This window comes from Anolis carolinensis, chromosome 1 (genome assembly GCF_035594765.1).
Source record: "Anolis carolinensis isolate JA03-04 chromosome 1, rAnoCar3.1.pri, whole genome shotgun sequence".
Taxonomy (NCBI): domain Eukaryota; kingdom Metazoa; phylum Chordata; class Lepidosauria; order Squamata; family Dactyloidae; genus Anolis; species Anolis carolinensis.
This window is the reverse complement of record NC_085841.1, coordinates 174163267-174182640: the sequence shown is the minus strand read 5'-3', so window position 1 is coordinate 174182640 and position 19374 is coordinate 174163267. Positions and strand designations below refer to the sequence as shown.

Below are 19374 nucleotides of genomic sequence, written 5' to 3'. Positions count from 1 at the left end.
ACAAACAAGATAGGTTCTGTACGTTTCTTCTTAAGTTGAATTATGTATGTAAGTTGGAACAGGTACATTTTAAAATGTAACTCCAGCCATATATGAGTCATTTTTAAGTTGAATCTTTGTAACTGCATGTACATCACTATGGAAAGATAACAATTCAAAGATGAAGAGGGCACCACCCTCCAAGGCAATCTATTCCACTGTCAAAGAGCTCTTATAGTAAGGAAGCTCTTCTTGCTATTTATATGGAATCTCTCTACTTCCAGTTTAAATCCATTAGTTCATGTTCTAGTATCTAGAGCAGCAGCAAGCAAGCTTACTCCATCTTCTACTTGACATCCCTTCAGATATTTAAAGATAGCTATAATATCACACAGTTCCATTTGGAAACTCCAAGACATGCAGGGATCTGATGCTTTAGAATGAGGGTTAATGAAACTTCCACAAAAAAAGGAATTACCCATGTTTTCATCCCTTGTACTTTGTACAAGGCTGGAAATAATTAAAGGTCTCAAACCCAAAGGCAGAGGAGGATGGAGAATTAGAAGAGATAGAAGAGGAGGTTGAAGCAGCAGCAGAGGACAATCACAATGGCAGGGTATTTGTAAATATACTGGCCCTAAAATACTATCCCCACTATGCTGCAGTGAAATTGAGGTGTATTGTTAAAATATTTCACAAAAATGGAAAAAGAAAACTATAGTTCTTGATTAAAACCTTGATATATGCTTCGAAAGGTGAGACTGTTGTTTGTATGCAACAGAGCAAGAAGATCAATACTAGGTTTGCCCAAAGGATGTTCATGGTTTGAATCCAGCAGTTTGAATCCAGATATAACAGTTTTACTTAGACAAAGGATTCTAAATTTCTGCAGCCATGAACATCTAATATACATGTTTGTAGGATTCCTTGACTCCAACCAAGTCAAGCATGGAAACAAATCTGAATGTGAAGGTATTCCTCAAGACAAAGGCAAACTCAAATGCTGAAAGGAAAAATAAAATCTGCAGAGTGCAGCATATCACAAGCTCCCAGGTTAGTCTGCACTGGAGGAATTAGGGTACAGCTAAATATCAGTTCTTGTAATTTCATTTTTTATACTTCAATGTAATATTGCCACTTTTTTCCCTTTTAATCTAAATTGATTTATCCCTTCCTATCAAAATTCTTAGCTACCGATCTATCTCCCAATATAAAAAGGCTTTATTTTATTTTAATTCTTCCAGAGTTCTTAGCTCATTTGTTGCAGTTTATTCTCAATGTTTTTCTTGTACAGCAGGATTTCCTTCAAATAGCAAATTGTCTAGTTTATTTTACCATGTTTCTCTCATTAAAATGGGCTCTCATGTAGTTCTAGGCTTTGCTTCTCTATTTAAAAAGAACATAAATGCCTTCTTTCCTGTGATTCTGTGTGAAATTATTTGTTTTTCCTCAGTCTGAAGATAGGTTTAATTGTATTAATTGCTCTGCTTCAGACATATCTACATACACAGTCTGTTCATGGGAATCTCTTGTTTTTCCCCCTCTAACTTTGTCATCTTTATTGTTGCTATTGTTATAGTCCTTTCTTCCCTTGGTGCTGATAATTCGTGATGAAACTGTTACACCATGCCTTCTGTTCCTTCTCTTTTTTTCTCTTGTTCTTTTTGTGATTTGTTTTGTGACTTTTAAGATTTGTTTGAATGTTATTATATCTTTAAGGCCCTGAAATTCTGATTTCAGTTTGTGAAAGGTCTTTCTTAAATTCCAGTAACATTTGTAAAATCTGTAGTTGTGTCATCTTTCAGTGTTTTATAGCTGCAAGGGGTTACCTACAGTCTTACTATCCATCAACAGAGCACATAAATTAGTTGATTGTTGAAATGGCTTAGTTTTTATCTCTGTGTTAGAATGAGGATGCTTTTCCCCAGTTCTCTTTTCAGTACTGCTACTACTATTTAGGGTTTATCCTCAGTATTTCCTCTTTATCTTAGAAGTGATGTCTGGAAGAATTATTAATAAACCGGTTTTAAGCTCGTGGTTTGATCTTCTCCTCTGTAAGAATAAGGGCCTGTCTAATTTTTGATAATATGGGGAAGCTTGTTGTTAGCGAAAAGCCTTATTCATGCATCTTCTAGTCATATTTAGACAGATTTATTTGGAAAAGTAAAAAGTGCCTTAAACTGAGGAGATTCCAAATCTTCACTCTTTTATGTTGATTTAATATGCCAATGAAAGGGGATGTGTTCGCGAAACTTGCCCAGTTTGAAAGCTGGAGCAAATTTCACAGAAAAGCTAAAAATGGATGACCCAAGCACCTGTTTTTTCTGTGAGTGCTACTCTGTCAGAGATTTGTTGAATACTAAGACCAATATTGCCATTTGTGGATAATCCTTGCTTCCTTCTTTTCCTTGCAGGAGTCTTCTGCAGGCTTTAGACACCTAAAACTGTCTTTTCTCTGTAAATTGCTTCTCTCCCATATCGAGCCAAACTGATAGGCAACTTTCACTCCTTGGTTCCAACTCTGAAGTCATGATGAACCAGGGTTTTTTTTCCTAAGTAACCAATGGTGAAAAGGCAATTGCTCCCAAATACCTGCAGATACTCCTTTGGGTTTGGTTGTGAGTAGAGTAACCAGCTAGAGAAACTCTTTACAAGAAAACTAATACAGTAGAGTCTCACTTATCCAACGTTCTGGATTATCCAATACATTTTTGTAGTCAATGTTTTCAATGCATTGTGATATTTTGGTGCTAAATTCGTAAATACAGTAATTACTACATAGCATTAATGTGTAATGAACTACTTTTTCTGTCAAATTTGTTGTATAACATGACGTTTTGGTGCTTAATTTGTAAAATCATAACTTAATCTGATGTTTAATAGGCTTTTTCTTAATCTCTCCTTATTATCCAACATATTCGCTTATCCAATGTTCTGCCGGCCCGTTTATGTTGGATAAGTGAGACTCTACTGTAGTTATATTTCCAGCATTCCCCAATGAATGCTTTGTACGGGAAAACCTCCCTACCATGAGAACACCAACTATAATCCTAAGAGCCACACTAAGACACAGCTGGATCACTGCCTCAGGTGTTGGTGTAAGGCCTAAGGCTCAGGACATACCACAAACAAAGCTTTGATTTGATGTTCTGACTCCCTGGTGGTAGTTGTGATTGATAGAAGACAGAAGTTTCTATCCATGGAAGTTTATATACCGTTTTTACAGAAGAATCCCCATACTCAGCAATACACATTATGGAGCATAGTCAGAACTGGGGGTGGGGTAGGTGGGAATGCTAGAAACTCTGACTGGCAGATCTCCCAGTTTACAAGAAAACACAATTGGATAACAAGCGGCAGCAGTTTAACCATGGTAGGACTAACAGACATCCCCAGTAGACCGTGAGATAGTGTGTTGGCTTATCTTTTATCTGCTGTACTGACACAAAAGAAGGGGCAATCCCAAGACAGGTACACACACTTGAGTTTTCAGCACTGCAAGCTCGCTATAAAATATACCCTCAAGTATATTTCAAAACAAAATGACTCAAATTGGCAGTGGAAGCTATGTACGCAAGACTGATGCAGGCCCCACTCACTCCCCTGCCCAGAAACTCCAGCACATCTCGGTTTAAGGACTACAGTGCTGGGTCATAAATAAAAAAAGGAAGTATGAAATAAAAAGACCCAAACCCTCTCGGACCTGAATCAGATTTAGGGTTTGTGTGTGTGTGCGATGATGATGATGATGATGATGATGATGATGATGATGAATTTGTCCCCATGCCCCCTTAGAGTCTGTGGGACATTTGGGGCCAATTGTTATTCTTTAAGTAAAAATAATTCAGGGTGGCGCATGGTACCATGGGACTGCACGATAGTGACACTCCTTCTAAATCTCATGGAAAGTCAGTGACACAACTCTCTCTGCCCAAAAAAACCCAATTTGTAGCAGGTGACCACTCCTGTTCTATGAAGGAATATATAATGGTTGAGAACCACTGATCTAACTTTAAGAAGCGATTGAAAGAAAAGGAACACTATTCATGTCCTCCTCTCACTTTCTCCTCTACAGCATTTCTCCCCTTCTTTAGTCACTAAACTGAAACAAATAATTCTAGTAAATCTGGCAATACTAACACTTCAGATAAGTTCACACCATTCATGGCCTAGTAAAAGACCAATACTATAAATGTCCAATGCTGCAACTCTTAATGAGAAATGCTATTGAAATGAGAAGATGATCCACACTAAGGCCCCTTCCACAGTGCCATATAAAATCCAGACTATCTGCTTTGTACTGGATTATATGGCAGTGTAAATACTAAATCCAATCAACGAGAATATATTTCTCCATTTAGAAATTGTGTTTTCCTAACTCTTTGTTGAACATCCCACACTTTTCCTCAAATCTGCTTCTAACACAAAAAGTTTCTAGGGACAGGAGGAAGAAATGGTGACGATGATAGGTATAGTGTGACAGACCAACATAGAAATAAAGATCTACAAGGAAAATTTATAAATGCTAATTCATAAGCTGGTCTTACTGGTTTTAGTGGAACTTGCTATTTTTAAATGCTTGGGTTCTACCATTTTGTCCTCATAGCATCAAGGTTTCCTTGGGAAAGGACAAATCAGAAAGTGTAGGCAAGAGGAAGAAAAGAGATGATTAGTATAGATTGGAAAAGTGGGGATATGAGTGAAAAATATATATGAGAGGAAAGTATGAAGTGATGAAAGTGGAAGAAGTGAGGAGACTTAAGGAGAGATGAACAGAAGAAAGTGAAGCAAGAAGGAGAGCAAGGAAGGTCAGAGGGTGATGATTTATGTACAAGTGCTATAGGCATCAAGAAGAAAGAAGGGTACGGAGGACAGAAAAGTGGGAGAACAAAAGAAGCTAGAAGTTGCTTTTGGTGGGGAGAGAAGGATGGAGAATAAGGATGAGAATGAGTGAAAAAATAAATTATTAAATAAAAGAGAGGAATCAAGTGCCTAAGCAGAACTAAACAAAAAAAATTTCTCTTGGTTTTTTTACAAGTTGTGATGTACAGTAGAGTCTCACTTATCCAAGCTAAATGGGCCAGCAGAAGCTTGGATAAGCAAATATCTTGGATAATGAGGGATTAAGGAAAAGCCTATTAAACACCAAACTAGGTTATGATTTTACAAATTAAGCACCAAAACTTCATGTTATACAACAAATTTGACAGAAAAAGCAGTTCAATACGCAGTAATGTTATGTTGTAATTACTGTATTTACTAATTTAGCACCAAAATATCACGATATATTGAAAACATTGACGACAAAAATGGCTTGGATTATCCAGAGGCTTGGATAAGCGAGGCTTGGATAAGTGAGACTCTACTGTACCTCACATATATCTCAAAGCAAAAAAGAAAATTGCAATTACCATTTAGAGTAAGGTGAGGATGGTAGGTAAAGGTTTCCGCCTGACATTAAGTCTAGTTGTGTCCAACTCTGGGGGTTGGTGCTCCTCTCCATTTCTAAGCCGAAGAGCCAGCGTTGTCCATAGACACCTCTAAGGTCATGTGGACTGCATGGAGTGCCACTGGAGTTGTACCTATTGATATACTCACATTTGCATGTTTTTGAACTGCTAGTTTGGCAGAAACTGGGGCTAACAGCGGGAGCTCACTCTGCTCCCCGGATTCAACCGATGATCTTTCAGTCAGCAAGTTTAGCAGCTCAGCTGTTTAACCCACACAATGGTAGAAAGCAATAATTCCACAATATTTTGTTCTATGACTGCTGGGACAGTAAGGACATCCTAGGTGATTGGGACTCCAACTCACAGAAGCCCTAGCCAACTTGTCCAATAGTCAGGAATTCTGGGAGCTGAAGTCCAAAACACCAGGTTGTGTAGGCCTGCTTTAAGAAATCCTTACATCCCCAGCAGCAGCTGTAAAACACTATACACCAACTGGAGCCAGCACAAAACAATTAAAAAACTTTTCAAGATAGCACTCTCTGATCTTCTAGCTTCTAAAGATCAGCAATTGAAAATGCAACAGCAAGATCAAAAGAAGGCGCAACATAAGACAAATAAGATGGGGAAAAAGGAAAGAAGGAATTGAAGAGATCCAAAGAGAACAATTGCAGAATGGCCCCCATATAGAAACTCAGGGCCAAAAAGCACAGTCGGAACAAGAGAAGCCTCGAATTAAACTGGGAGATAGGACAGAAGAAGTCCAGAGTTTGATGAGGATGATAAATCAAAATGTCATGAAAGGACTTAAGTAAAAACAGTTAGATCAAATGCTCAAAGCTAACTCTGAACATGCTACAGGAAATAGGTAGCTCAAAGATTGCAAAGGCTGTAAGGAGGAGTGAGAGAAGCTCCATTCTTAAATGGCAATTGAAACACCTCATAAACAGGATGCCAAGGAAATTATAGCTTTGAATAATTGAAAAGCAAGTTTTCAAAATAATAGTAAAGGATAAACAAAGTTTGGCTGTATAAGAGATTAAGAAGAATGGGATTTTAACTTGTCTATATAAAATATGATTATGATTATATGTTGTATGTGTGTGTGTATGTGTGTGTGCGTGCGTGCATGTGTGTATATATATATTAGACACTATTGATTAACCCGTCATATAAGAAATACTGGTTAATAGAAACCTTGTACCTGCCTGCTAAGTAAATTTGGAATATTTGCATAGAAAAATATAAAGTTTGTGTAGAGGAAAAAGAGGAGGAAGAAAGATAGTGATATATAGTATATTTTGTACACATAAATACTTACTTACTAAATACTTACCTACTAACAAAGATTAATTCAATTCACTTTTTTAGATTAAGTTTGGCAATAGACAAAACTGAACAAGAGAACTAAAAGAAATAAATTAACAATAACAACCAAGAAGACCTTTTAAGAAGAAGAAACAATGAGAAGAAGAGAATAAATATGGAACCAGACAGAAAACATAAGAAGATGGTTCAGGAAGATAAGACTATTAGGTTTAATAGAAGATAAAAATATTCCTCTCTTTGATATGGAGGCTATATCAAACTGGCACAACTTTAATACAAGTAATTAGTGTTTGGGGAACAGAGACCAAGAATTGGATGTAACACAATAAAATATTTTATACTGTTTCTCCCCTTGCTCCCTATACTGTTTTCTTCCCCCTCACTGATTTCCTAGATATTTGTTAAGATTTAATTTACTAACAAGTGCCCTACCCGTTCCCTTTTCCCTACCATACCTTCTGGAAAAAATGTTTGGAAATGTTTAATAAAATGGAATCCCTATGACAGCACCATCTCCTGGATGCTTCCCCATACCCTGAGGCCCCATCTACATTGCCATTTAATTAAGTTTGAACTGCATTATAATGGTCAATACAGATTTATATAATTGTACTGCATTGAACTGGACTATTTGAGTCTACACTTCCATCTAATCCAGTTCAATGCCATTAATCTGCATTCTGAAACTGGATTATATGGCATGATGGGGCTTGAAACTCCGAGGCGAACCAGACACTGAGATCTCCGAACGGTAGCAACAAGTGCAGCCTTTTACCAAGCTTAATGTTTATGTCCCAGTGTTTAATAAACAGATAGATGTTTCCCCAGATGCCTTTCACTCTTTGGTTACACTAGAAAATTAAATCTGAATGCTGGCCCTTTTGTTGATTAATATTCCACTGAGTAACAAAGCTCCAATTGCTTCTTTATTTCTAGGGACCTCAGTGGAACAGGTGTAGCAGCCAAGAGAAAAACAAGCCGGGCAAACTATTGACATTTGCTACATGCACTACAGCTCAGCAATATGGGTTCAGCAGAGGCAACTGATTAAAGCCCCCAAATTGATACAATCTATAAACTAGAAGGAAAGATCACTGAGTTATCCAGTGTAAAATGATTCCCTGAAGCCTGTGGATTCCGTATGCTTAGAAATCCAGAGCAAGACTGTTGATTGCACTATCCATCTTTGGCACAGGACAAAATGAGTTCACAAAAAAGCACTAAATGCAGTATTATTTCACAATAAAATTAGATAGAAAACCACATCACAATTAGGGTGGCATAACTGTAATGCTCTGAATGAAATAGTATTACTTTGTGTCTTCCTGTCTTTCCAAAATAGTAAGAAGGGAAAAGTTGAAGCTACATTTGCAGCCAGTGCGATGATACGTCAAACGTTTTCTGTTTCCAAAGAGCAAAGGCGGGGTCTGTGAGCAATTAAAGTTCTGGGACATTAATATCTTTTGACCTTGAGGAAAGGGGCAATCAAATTCCAATCACGTCTAAAAAACATCTGGACAAATTTGAGCAAATGATTTTTCAGCCATCCATATATTTCTTTAAATTACGCTGTCAACAGAGCAAGCCACATCCTAAGGCATGAAATAAATGAGATCTGTTTGGGAGTTGCCTGCAAGATGGAACGTGTGGGGAAACAGGCAGTCTGCGCGACCACAGGCCTAGGCCTGCCATAAAACACCAAACAGTATGGCACGGGAGCCAAAGGGGGGCATAAATCAAACAAATAGAAAAGCTATTGTAAAAGTTTCAATGAGCTAGAGAAAGACATCTAAATATAGCAGCTGATTTAATATTCTCCCCCCCACACACACACACACGAACACCCCTTCTGCCCCCAGCTGCTGCTGTAAAAATGTCAGTTCTATAGATGATTAACAGTAAACATTGGGAAGCATGGGGTAGAATGTATTTTTGTCATTCTGGGTGGATAGCCAGGAGTCCTGCTGAAATCAATTCAGACACTCACACAACAGGGAGTTAAGCCCAAGGCCATCCCTCCCAAGGAAAAATGGGTGGTCAGGTTACATCATTTCATTCAACTAGGCAATGCACTTTGTGGTCTCACTCTTACTACAACCTATAACCTATGGGGTCCTGGGATTTGTAGTTTGGTGAGGTGCTAGAGCAGCTCTTTGAAATAACATTCAGAATGGGCCTTCTAAATAACCCTCCACAAACAGTAAGTAAATCCTAAGAATGTTGCGAAAAGAGTGAAATTGGAATCGTGATGCAATAGTAGTGTTGTGTGAAAGCTCCCTTTTGTGCAAGAAGAGCAACTTGGTTTTGTTATGGAGTAATCACAATGTACAATTTGTTTCTGAATCCCATTTACCCATGCTGCATCCAGGCAATATGCTTGCCTCAAGTTTTTCTTTATCCTGAGAATAAAGAGACATAGTGCAGAACAAGGCCAATTTGTTCACTTCGGCTCAGGGGGAAAAATTGGTCTCTATGATGCTTTTAACCCCATGAATTCTATGACAGCACTGTGAACGTTGGTTGCTTAGAGTGGCTTTGGGCATGCTACAGTGTCCAAGGAGTAAGAGATCTGCACACAACTTGTCTTGACCATATTCCCTCTGTCTATATGGGTTTGATTATACCTCGGTTCAGGAACAATATATGGGACTGGGAACTGCGGAGGGGACCAATGTATGCTCCTTCCAACCACCAACTCATGATTCAAGGGGGAGAGGGAGAGGACACTATCTTCCTAGGATAAGAGATACCACTTCTGCTCAAGATAATGGGTCTCCCCTACTATCATCCAAAATATAAGCCAGATGGATAAGTATAATTGTTCCATCCCACAAATGTTACATGAAAAGCACATTAGAAAACAGCCCTCACACTGTTACAGCTGTAGGCAGGCTGTAGAGTTTCAGTCCTGAGACCTGACAAAGCTAAAGCCGTGTTTGACACAATCACTTTAGTTACAATCATGACCATAGCTACGGCTGTTAACTGGCCTGTAGTAGCACAAGAAGCAAGCAACCTAAAGCTCAGATTGAATAGATTTGTCAACTACCAAAAGACAAAACAGCAAAGCTGCACAACACACAACCAATTTGCTATATATGAATGCAGATATCACCAACATTTCACAGATGACACATGTGGCACAGATCAGAATTTGATCAAGATGACAAAAAATATTAATGTGGACTAACAGACATGTTTGAAGTGACCATGGCAGCTCACTTTTGCTTCAGCTTACTGTGAAGGGCTAGATATCGATCTCTCCCTTTCTCTCCCCACCCTCCCCTGAGTTAACTGAGACCCCATCTACACTGCCATTATAATGCAGATTGAACTGCTTTATATGGTTGGGTCAGTGTAGACTCTCATAATCCAGCTCAATGCTTTTAAACTGCATTAAATAGTTCTACACGAATCATATAATGCAATTCAATCTGCATTACAATTGTAGTGTAGATAAGGACTGAGTGCAAATAACTTTTGCACTTTGAACTCAGTTTGTAGTAACATTTATTTATTTCATATCAAAAGCATTGCATAAACAGATAAGTTTAAAACTGATAAAAAGGGGGATCACAAGCTGCTAAATAGTTATAGACCAAAAATGGGCAACAGTGACTGCATTGTCTGTAGCTTTAAACAGTTCTTTCTCTGTGCCTGAGGCAGGGCATTGTGGGCAAGCATACAGATGCTGAGTGTGTAGTAACTGAAGTTGGTTGATGACAAAGGAGGAAAGCAGGAGAAGGAGAGAGAAAATGGGAAATTGTAAAAAAAAAAAAAACGGCTGGAAAAATGAGAAACAGAGGACCAATAGGGACAACCCATACCAGATCAGGGCAGCTGCATCATAAAGTTGTATGTATAAAGAAATTGTCAATAACATCAGAGCCATGATTAAGAGATTGAGGAAAAGCTGTAGGATTAATGCCCATATTGGTGAAATCAGTTAGGTTTCCTGGCCATATATAACTTTGCTTTCTGACCATTTATTCCTCACATTCTACTTTCATTCTCCATCCCTCTCATCTTCCTCGGGTGTTTTGGGCAATTTTTCAGTTTTAAGGTCTTGACTTAATTTTGTAAGCAGCTCTGCTTCCCTTTCTTTCAGACCTGGGTTTATTCTGGTATTCCTTTTTTATGCCTTTCTACTTATTCTGCTTTTATTTTAAGTCTTACACTCTTGCAAGTACTCCTGTAGATTCTTCCAACAGGCAGTGACCCTGTCCTGTCACTCCGCCTTCACCATCCCCAGCATCTGACTAAAGGGTTGGCTCCATAAAATGTGAAAGATCACATTTTGAAAACACACATGCACCAAAATGCTAATGGGTGTATGGGCAGTTATATGGATATGCTCACACACTCTTTTACCCTTTTCATCATATCTCTGTTACACAAATCTAGAATAGTCAGTGAATGATACCAAAATGCCAGTACTTCCCATTATTGCCCGATCCAAACTCATTTATTTTATTACATGTAAAACAGAAGATTTTTCAGCACAGAAAGTGTTCAATCATGCCCAAAGCCTGTTGTGAAAACACATGATATTGCCTTATTTATGGAACTAATTGAGGCCCCTTCTACACTGCCATGACAGTAGACTCATATAATCCAATTCAAATCAGATAATCTGGATTATATGGCAGTGCAGATGCAGCCTGAGTCTAACCTCTCAGCTTCCTAGAAATAAGTTGTAAACCACTGTTGTGACTGCGCCTTCGGGGATTATGGTTGATGGTGATGGAATTCGAAGAGGAAGAAAAAACCCTCGTGATGAGGGTTCACTGGAGGAGTTGCGCAGGAAGCGACTTAGAGAGCTATATGGGGGATCTTCTGAGGAAGATTCAGATGGGGAGATGGATGCTGAGGAACAGTTGGTGGCTGGGGAAGCGGGCACTGAATGGGCACAGCCACCGGAGATGTCTGGGGATTTGGGGCCTATGGATACTTCTGAACCTGGGGTTTCTGCAGGAGCTGATCCCAATTGGGATGCTTGGAGAAGGGAGGATGGTTCTTTAAGTGTTCATGGGGCTAAGTGTGGGCAGGATGATTGGGACTCCGACGAATTGCTAGGTACTCCAGATCCACGAGCTCTAGCTGTGTGGAGTTCAGATTCTGAGTAGATTTGGGACACCTGGTGTTTGGGTGTGAGTGTTTGGTCACCCAGGAGGAAGGGGAATAAAGTGGGAATGTTTGGCCACTGCACTTTGCGTGTGGCAAGGTGTTGCTGAGGCGCCATTGGGATCTCTGTGTTTCCATGAAGACTGGACTTGGACTATGATTTGAATCTGCTGATATCACCTAGCTTGGCTCTCGCTGTGTCTTATCGTGGACCTGTTTTGGATGACTGCTCCCTCTTCGGACTTTGGATTGAATTTGACCTGGCTTCTGTCTACACCCTCTGACTGACGGCTACTCCCGGCTTCTGACTATTGGATTGTCTTTCGGAATTTCTGCTGCCTCCTGACCTGACCTTGGATTCTTCTGACGATGGCTATTCATCATCCCTTTGAGGCTTTCGGCTTATCTGCACCGTGGAAGCAGCTTTATTGCTTTTCTAGTTTGTTTATTTTCCAGCAATTAACTCTATTTGTTTTCCAAAGCTGAATTGAAGCGTTTAGTTTTTTATTGAATGCCAGCATGGGAAATTAGCGTGGCTCGTTTTTGAGTTATTATTGTCCAATCTACTCTCGAAACACTGAAAAGTGAAGTGTTTCAAGGATATTTCCTGTGTTTATGTTATTTTCTGGCTTATCTTCAGAATAAACTCTGTTTTGTATGTTAACTGGCGTCTGACTCTTGACAACCACTCTGAGCTCCTTAGATGGAAACAATGCACAAATGTAATCAATTTCTTCAAAAGTCATCCTCAGATCTCAACTAAATGCAAGTGAATCTGTTAACCCTAAAATGTATACCAAGGAATATATACAGGGCATACAGGGCAAAAAAGATGAAAGCATAGACTATTTTAAATTGAATTTCAATTATATTCAATTAAAAATAGTCTATGCTTTCAGTTTCAGTTCCCCCAAATGAAGGTTTCTAATGTAGCAAAGAAAAGAGAGTGGGAAGGGTTTGGATTTTCAAGAAAATAATGCTCTAGCTACTCACTTTGTGGCAAGCAGCATATTCTTCCTGGAGTGGAGATCAGTGGGGTCCGTATGCTGTCTGTTCAGGTACTCAGAAACAGCTTTGGCTGGAAACTCAGTTTCACAGATGTATCCAAAATCCCGGGCTAAATGTACAGCTTCTCCTAGGAAAAGACAAGCGGCTTTGATCATCACAGGTCAAGTAGATTAACACAGTCACCAATCCATTTAAGACAGCTTAGTACTTATTGAGATAGATTAATAGTCTGATCCTTAAATTTGTCAGGCCAACAACTAACTTCTCAGGATGGGGGGGACACCAACTGCTGTGCCTACAAAAGATCTCATTAACTGCAATGTTATTCTGCCATTTGCAGAAACGCTGCACTTTTCTCCTATGCTCTCTGTTGGGCCAGGCATCACACAGAAAACAATACAGTCTTTATTTCCGAGATCTCATTTGGCCCTGGTAGAAATGGCAACAAATACATACTAGAAAACAGCATACTAGTGGATGGGGTGTGCTATGAGTAGACGGACTGAACCAGAAAAAGATTTCACCATGGTCCCTATAAGATTCTTTAGTAAATAATAATTAGAAAGAAATAGAGATGAGAACCATGCAATACCCCCCCCCCCCGCCCCCCTGTTGTTGGATTGCATTTTCCAACTGCCCTGGTCCATCAAGAATGCAGGAAGAAGCAATCCTGTGCTGGAGAGTTGTGCAATCCAGGTAAATTGGAAGCCGTTTCGTGTCCCGGCTTTCAGTGGGGGCCTCAATCCGTTCTTGGAAGCCTCATGAATACAGGAGAGCAGATATCTGTGTTCGTTCTGAGGGTGCCGAAAGGTCCGTTTTCTATCGGACCATTATGGGGTGGGGGCTTCCCAGGCTCCCCTTTCCATCATTTTAGGCATTTAAGCTGTTTCTACTCTAGAGGAGAGATGCTCAGCTGCAGGCAGGCGCACATGCTTTAAAGAGGCTTCTTACCTGTTTCTACTCTAGAGGAGAGGTGTTGGCTGCAAGCAGGCATGCATGCTTTAAGGAGGCTCCTTGGTCTTGAAGCTGTTTTTTCTACTCTAGAGGAAAGAAGAGCCTCTTGGCTGCAGGAGAGGCAGGCACATGTGCTTTCTCTCAACAGCACCAGCACACCATACAGCTTTCCAAGAGGCATTTAGGGAGGCTCAGGGAAGGAAGAGCTGATCTGTAGTTCAGTAAAGCTATCCTACCTGGAGTACCTTAAAAAAATCCCCTCACTTGCCTGCAATCTCCTTTCTGCTTCCTTAAAGCTGTTTCTACTTCTACGCTAGAGGAGAGGTAGGCTTCTCTTTTTGTTTGCTGGCATTACTATTATTAATAATTATTATTATATTTTAGAAGTATTTTCTGAAGGAGAGGAAGGGAAGGAGAAAAAGAAGGCAAAAGGGTGACTTGCCATCTCCAAACCCCTAAACGCAGGCATGCGTACCCCACCCACTGTCTCTCAGGTCTCCAATTCCCAATCAGTCCACTAAATAAAAAGGATGAGGAAAATCAAGGAAAATCAAAAAGATTCAGCTGTGATGCCAAATAAGGAAGGAGGAGCTGAGATTGGCTCCCACTTGCTTACGTGTCAGGCAAATTTTCATACCGGGGGGCCCTTACCATTACAGGTTCCCAAAGTACTGGAGAAAACGGAGAAAACGAATTCCATGCACAACCCTAGTTTAAAGCTAATGAAAAAAAATATGGTGTTCTGAAGTACACTGATTGCTGGAAAATGCTTCCCAACCAAGCATTCTCTCTAAACTTTTCCACCCATTTTCACCCTCTTTCATCCATCAGAACAATGTCGCTTTAGACTGTAAGGTTTCCTACATGCCTGTACCCTATATATGTTGTCTCTAAAACTCCCCATTTGCTGAGGCCCATCTACACTAACATAGTTTCAAACTGCATTATATAGCAGTATAGATGGGGCCTTAGTCACCCATTGTGGAGATGCTTTTAAGTAACCACACGAAATAACCAAAGGTGAATTTCCAAGCACATAGAAGACTTCTCCCCTCTCTCTTCTTCCTCCTCTAAAATGGCGAGTCCAGGCTTTGCTGAGCTGGGCTTTTCTTGAAGCCTTCCTATAGTTAGCCTGAACTAAGGTGTTGCAGGTATATATGTTTGAATGTACCTTTAAATGTAACTAGTACAAGTGATTTCTTTTTTGGCCATGAAGTTTATACACTGCCTCTTGGCCTTATTTTGCTAAAAGTAATTTCAGAGGGACCTAAGAGATTCAATACTTTTCACTTCTAAGCTCTGCTAAGGGAGGCTGACTCTTAATTGAACCAGTCTTCATCTTTGCCAAAAGAAAAAAGCAGTTAAAACACCGTGAATCTTCTTCTAATCCAACACTAATGAATTGAATCATGAATTTATTGATTTTTTTTAAAACTGAAGCGGTAAGCTTTGACCCCTGACCACAGAGGACAAGTCTTGAGCTGTGTCAAGTAAGCATCATGCTTCTTCAGATATTTTCAGTCTGCATTTTCTTTTCTCATTCTTTGCAAGTAATTTCAAAGGTATCCTGAGATTTCATAGATCAGGTCCATGTAAGGATTTAGAGGGTAATTTCTGACTTATGTGAAAGCCAGCAAGAAAAATATGTGGCTTATTATTGTTGTTGTTTTGTTATTGTTGTTGTTGTTAGGCATGCAAGTTGAATGTAGTCCCACTACTACATCTATTTATTATAGCAGTGGTTCTCAACTTGTGGGTCCCTAGGTGTTTTGGCCTACAACTCCCAGAAATCCCAGCCAGTTTACCAGCTGTTAGGCCTTCTGGGAGATGAAGGCCAAAACATCTGGGAACCCGCAGGTTGAGAACTACTGTGTTATAGAGTAAATAATTGTTAATGCAAATGATGTGAGCAAGTCAGCCCATTTAAGTGATAATGAAGCCCAAGTTCTTGTTCCCCCCTCCTTGCATTTGCCTCTGCTGTCTTTCCCCTCTTTCTGTTACTTTCACCTCTTCCTTTTCTCCCACTTTAATGCTGTTATTTTATGGTCACGTTTTAGACTGTAATCTGAACCTAACATGTCCTCTTTGGCTATGTTACACTGCAAAACCCTGCCAACATTACTGGCACTGTGTAAATAATAAATTCATCCCAGTGAGCACCCTTTGTCACTGTAAAATTAAAATAAAGAAGTACCTGAAATGCATCATAAAGATTATAATCCTAGGCACACTTGCTCAGGGAAAGTTGCTGTTAGTGGAGATTATTTTGTAGCGGACACCAGAAACAAACCCTCTTGCAGTTTAAAACTTAAAATTATGATGACATGTTATGTCACAAAAATCTAAAAGCACAATACAAATAAAATTCCAAAACCAAATACAAGGAGAATGTGGCGAAAACAAATATGATACAAAATGGATGTGATAAAAAAAATTAAAAATGAAGGGTAACCAAGAAATAAAATAGGAATTTTAGGCTTCAACATACAGCAGGGATTGAAATTGAAAAGGTTTTTGGTGCTGAGGGAGGCTGAATCTACACTTCCCTATATCCCAGGATCTGATCTCTGATTTTCTGCTTTGCACTGAATTATATGAGTGTCCACTGACAGATAATCTGGGATAATCAGATAATCTGGGATCCGATCTGGATATATAGGGCAGTGTAGATCCAGCTGGAGTTTCCCTGGAGAGAGTATTCCACAACCAGGAGGCTGCCTATTTCTTAAAGCTAATAGCATCCAAGGTTCAGCATCAAAAGGCACTTGTAGTAGGATTTCTTTTGACACTAGAGAAGATAGTCCTGGGGTCCCAGGCTGGGTTTGAAAAATATTATTAGAATAAATAACTGTTATGTTATTACAAGCCTTCATATTCTCTGCCTCCATCAAACTGTAGTTTAAACTCAAAGGAAGAATGGGAGAAACAAAAGCCATCCCACATTTATTCCTAATAAATCCAATGACACATTATTCTGGAAGAGAAGTGGGGCAGAAAGTTGCCTTCACCATGGATACTTAGTTCTCTTTCAAAAAGTACAAGAAAGACTTCAAACTCCCTACATGTCGTGAATCTAGACAGTGATGAATGAAACATTTTTGCTACAGGCAGTAGAGAAAAATGGAGGGGGGGCGCAGGGGGGCATTACTGGTACTGAAGCAGGTACTAATTCCTAAAAGACAGGCTAAACTTTAACCCTTGAAAGTAAAACGGCTGGTTTGCACAGAGGAAAAGTTGCATAGGCTGTAAAAAAATACACTAAAGGAAAATTCACAAATGCAATCGAGTCTGTCCATTAATTTAAAAATTCTCTACAGATTACAGTCCATAAATGAAATGCTTCACTTGGTTTGGGATTACATTTTTATATGTCAATGTATCATACATAGCTGGAAATAAATTCCACCGATTTGAATGACAATATTTGCTAGTAATACAGTTAGGACTGCATTTTTAGGCCTCAGTGCAGACAACTGCTATTAATCTCAAACAAACATAAATTGTGGCCTGTCTATTGCCATATCTTTTCAAGCTCTTTTTCTTCTGGTGCAAAGATAGTACCTTCAAAGTAGGCTCAAGAAAGGTATAGCTACTTTTGGGTTTTGGGCTTTACTGTATTTTGTTGAATGGCCAACATAGCTGCTAAGGGTGTGCAAATCTTCATTTTAAAATCATAAGTCGTATCTAATCGTACATTTTGCATATATGAACAAATATTAAGAAATACTGGGGGATGCCCACACAAAAATTGAAGAATCAAAATTTACCCAATATATTTTTGATTGAATTCTGTAACCATCAAAAATCATATTCATTTTCAGGGCAAGTGAGCAAAGCCAAAAAGGTTAACATTCCTCCTTAAATTAAAAAGAGATTTCTGCCTCTCGCCATGAGAAGAAGAAAGCAGTAGAATGGGATGAGCCAAGTGAGTTGGGAAAGAGACAGAAAGCACAGAATTCTGGGAAAGTAGTTTGGGAAGACAGGGAACCCTATGGCAAAGGGCCCTGCCCTAAACTACATTTCCCAGAATTCTGCTCAGCAGCAGAAAGCTCCAATTCAGATAGGGGAGAGATTGTCCCTCCATAGCAACAGTCGGCCAGAGTTCCAATAAATTGTTGAATCTGCAAAGAGGAGGGCTGACTGATATTTCAATACAAGTAAATCAGTGCTGGACTGGGAAGAAATCCGTAAATTGAAATTCTGTTGCTTAAAGACATTCAATGAGATACCTGTTGTGACTTTTTAAAAAATTGTCAAAACTTTTAAAAATTCCCTAAAATCAGTAGATGTATGAATATTTCTGAAACTTGAGAGAAATGATCCCCTGTTATCTTGTGGCACTGTATAGAAAATTCAAAGAGATAGCACTTGTAGTTTTTTAAATGTTTGTAAAAATTTTAAAATTCCACAAAAAACAGTGGATGAATGAAATATTCTGAAACTTGATGGGCTAACAATAGTAAATGTGTTCTATAATCTTAGCAAGTTTCATACCAATAGCTCTAACAATGAGGAAGAAAGGAGCCCCCATTGGCACAATTACTTAATTAAAAGTAACGAAAAAATAGTTAACTCGTTATAGTTACGATGCGGAACCCGTTCAATTTCAGAAACACTTTTGAAATTATTTTCCCCCACCTCCTAATTTTGTAATGAGTATTGAGACTTTTTTATTGATTCCACAGGCCTAATAGCTACTCCTGAATATGTTTCCTGTTATGTCAGGCAAATAACTAACAATCGAAAATTGTCCAAGTACCTAGCAAAAGAATCTGGATCTCAGATCCTCAAGACTCACATTACTGGAATGGCAAGAGTCAGTTGGGTGTACGAGACTATAACTCTGGAGAACAAAGTTTGAATCCCCACTTGTCCATGAAAACCGACTGGGTGACCTTGGGCAAGTCACATTCTTTCTGTCTCAGAAGAAGACAAACCTCCTCTGGGCAAATCTTGCCAGGAAATGGCTTGAAGGCACACCACAACAAGAATTAGTGAAATAAGCCACACTGAGTTAGTTTTGTAGTGTGGCTGTCTCCATCATGCCATGATCTGGATCCAGAGTGAGGCAACTGCCTCAAGGAGACATATTTGGGGTGTCAGAAAAGGGCATCAAATGATGAATGACTTTATTCCTCATTCTGTATATTTATCACAAAGGCCAGAAGGGGAGTGTGAGTGATTTTCTACTCCCTATGCCCCTTAATTTGTGTGTGTTTCAGGGTGCCTTTTCCTACTTTGCTTTATGTGCCACAATAGCTTAGAATGGTCCTGTTTGGATCCTTGCAATCTGTGGGTTTCCCAAGTCAAAAATGAGTAGTTGCAAATTCCTAAATTTTGATGATGATGATGATGATGATTATGTTGATTTATACCCTGGTTTTTCTCTCCACCAGGAGAATCAAAGTAGCTTACATTAAATAACGGTCCCACATTTTCTTTTGCTCCTCTTCTGCAAAGTATGGCCTGCAAATCTCTACTGGTGTCAGGGGCAGACCTATTAATATTACCTTTATTTATACTCCACCTTTCT

At 39.3% G+C, this 19374-nt stretch overlaps 1 protein-coding gene across 4 annotated transcripts in view; it reads right to left on the bottom strand.

Annotated features, from left to right (window-relative positions):
• The window catches only part of tfap2b (transcription factor AP-2 beta), a 78344-nt gene that overhangs the window by 7782 nt on the left and 51188 nt on the right, over positions 1-19374 (bottom strand). For all 4 annotated transcript variants that reach the window (XM_062959276.1, XM_003215197.4, XM_062959282.1 and 1 more), the window contains one exon: positions 12873-13014. In XM_062959276.1, coding sequence (XP_062815346.1) covers positions 12873-13014 — 142 coding nt within the window. The remainder of the gene's footprint in view (positions 1-12872; positions 13015-19374) is intronic.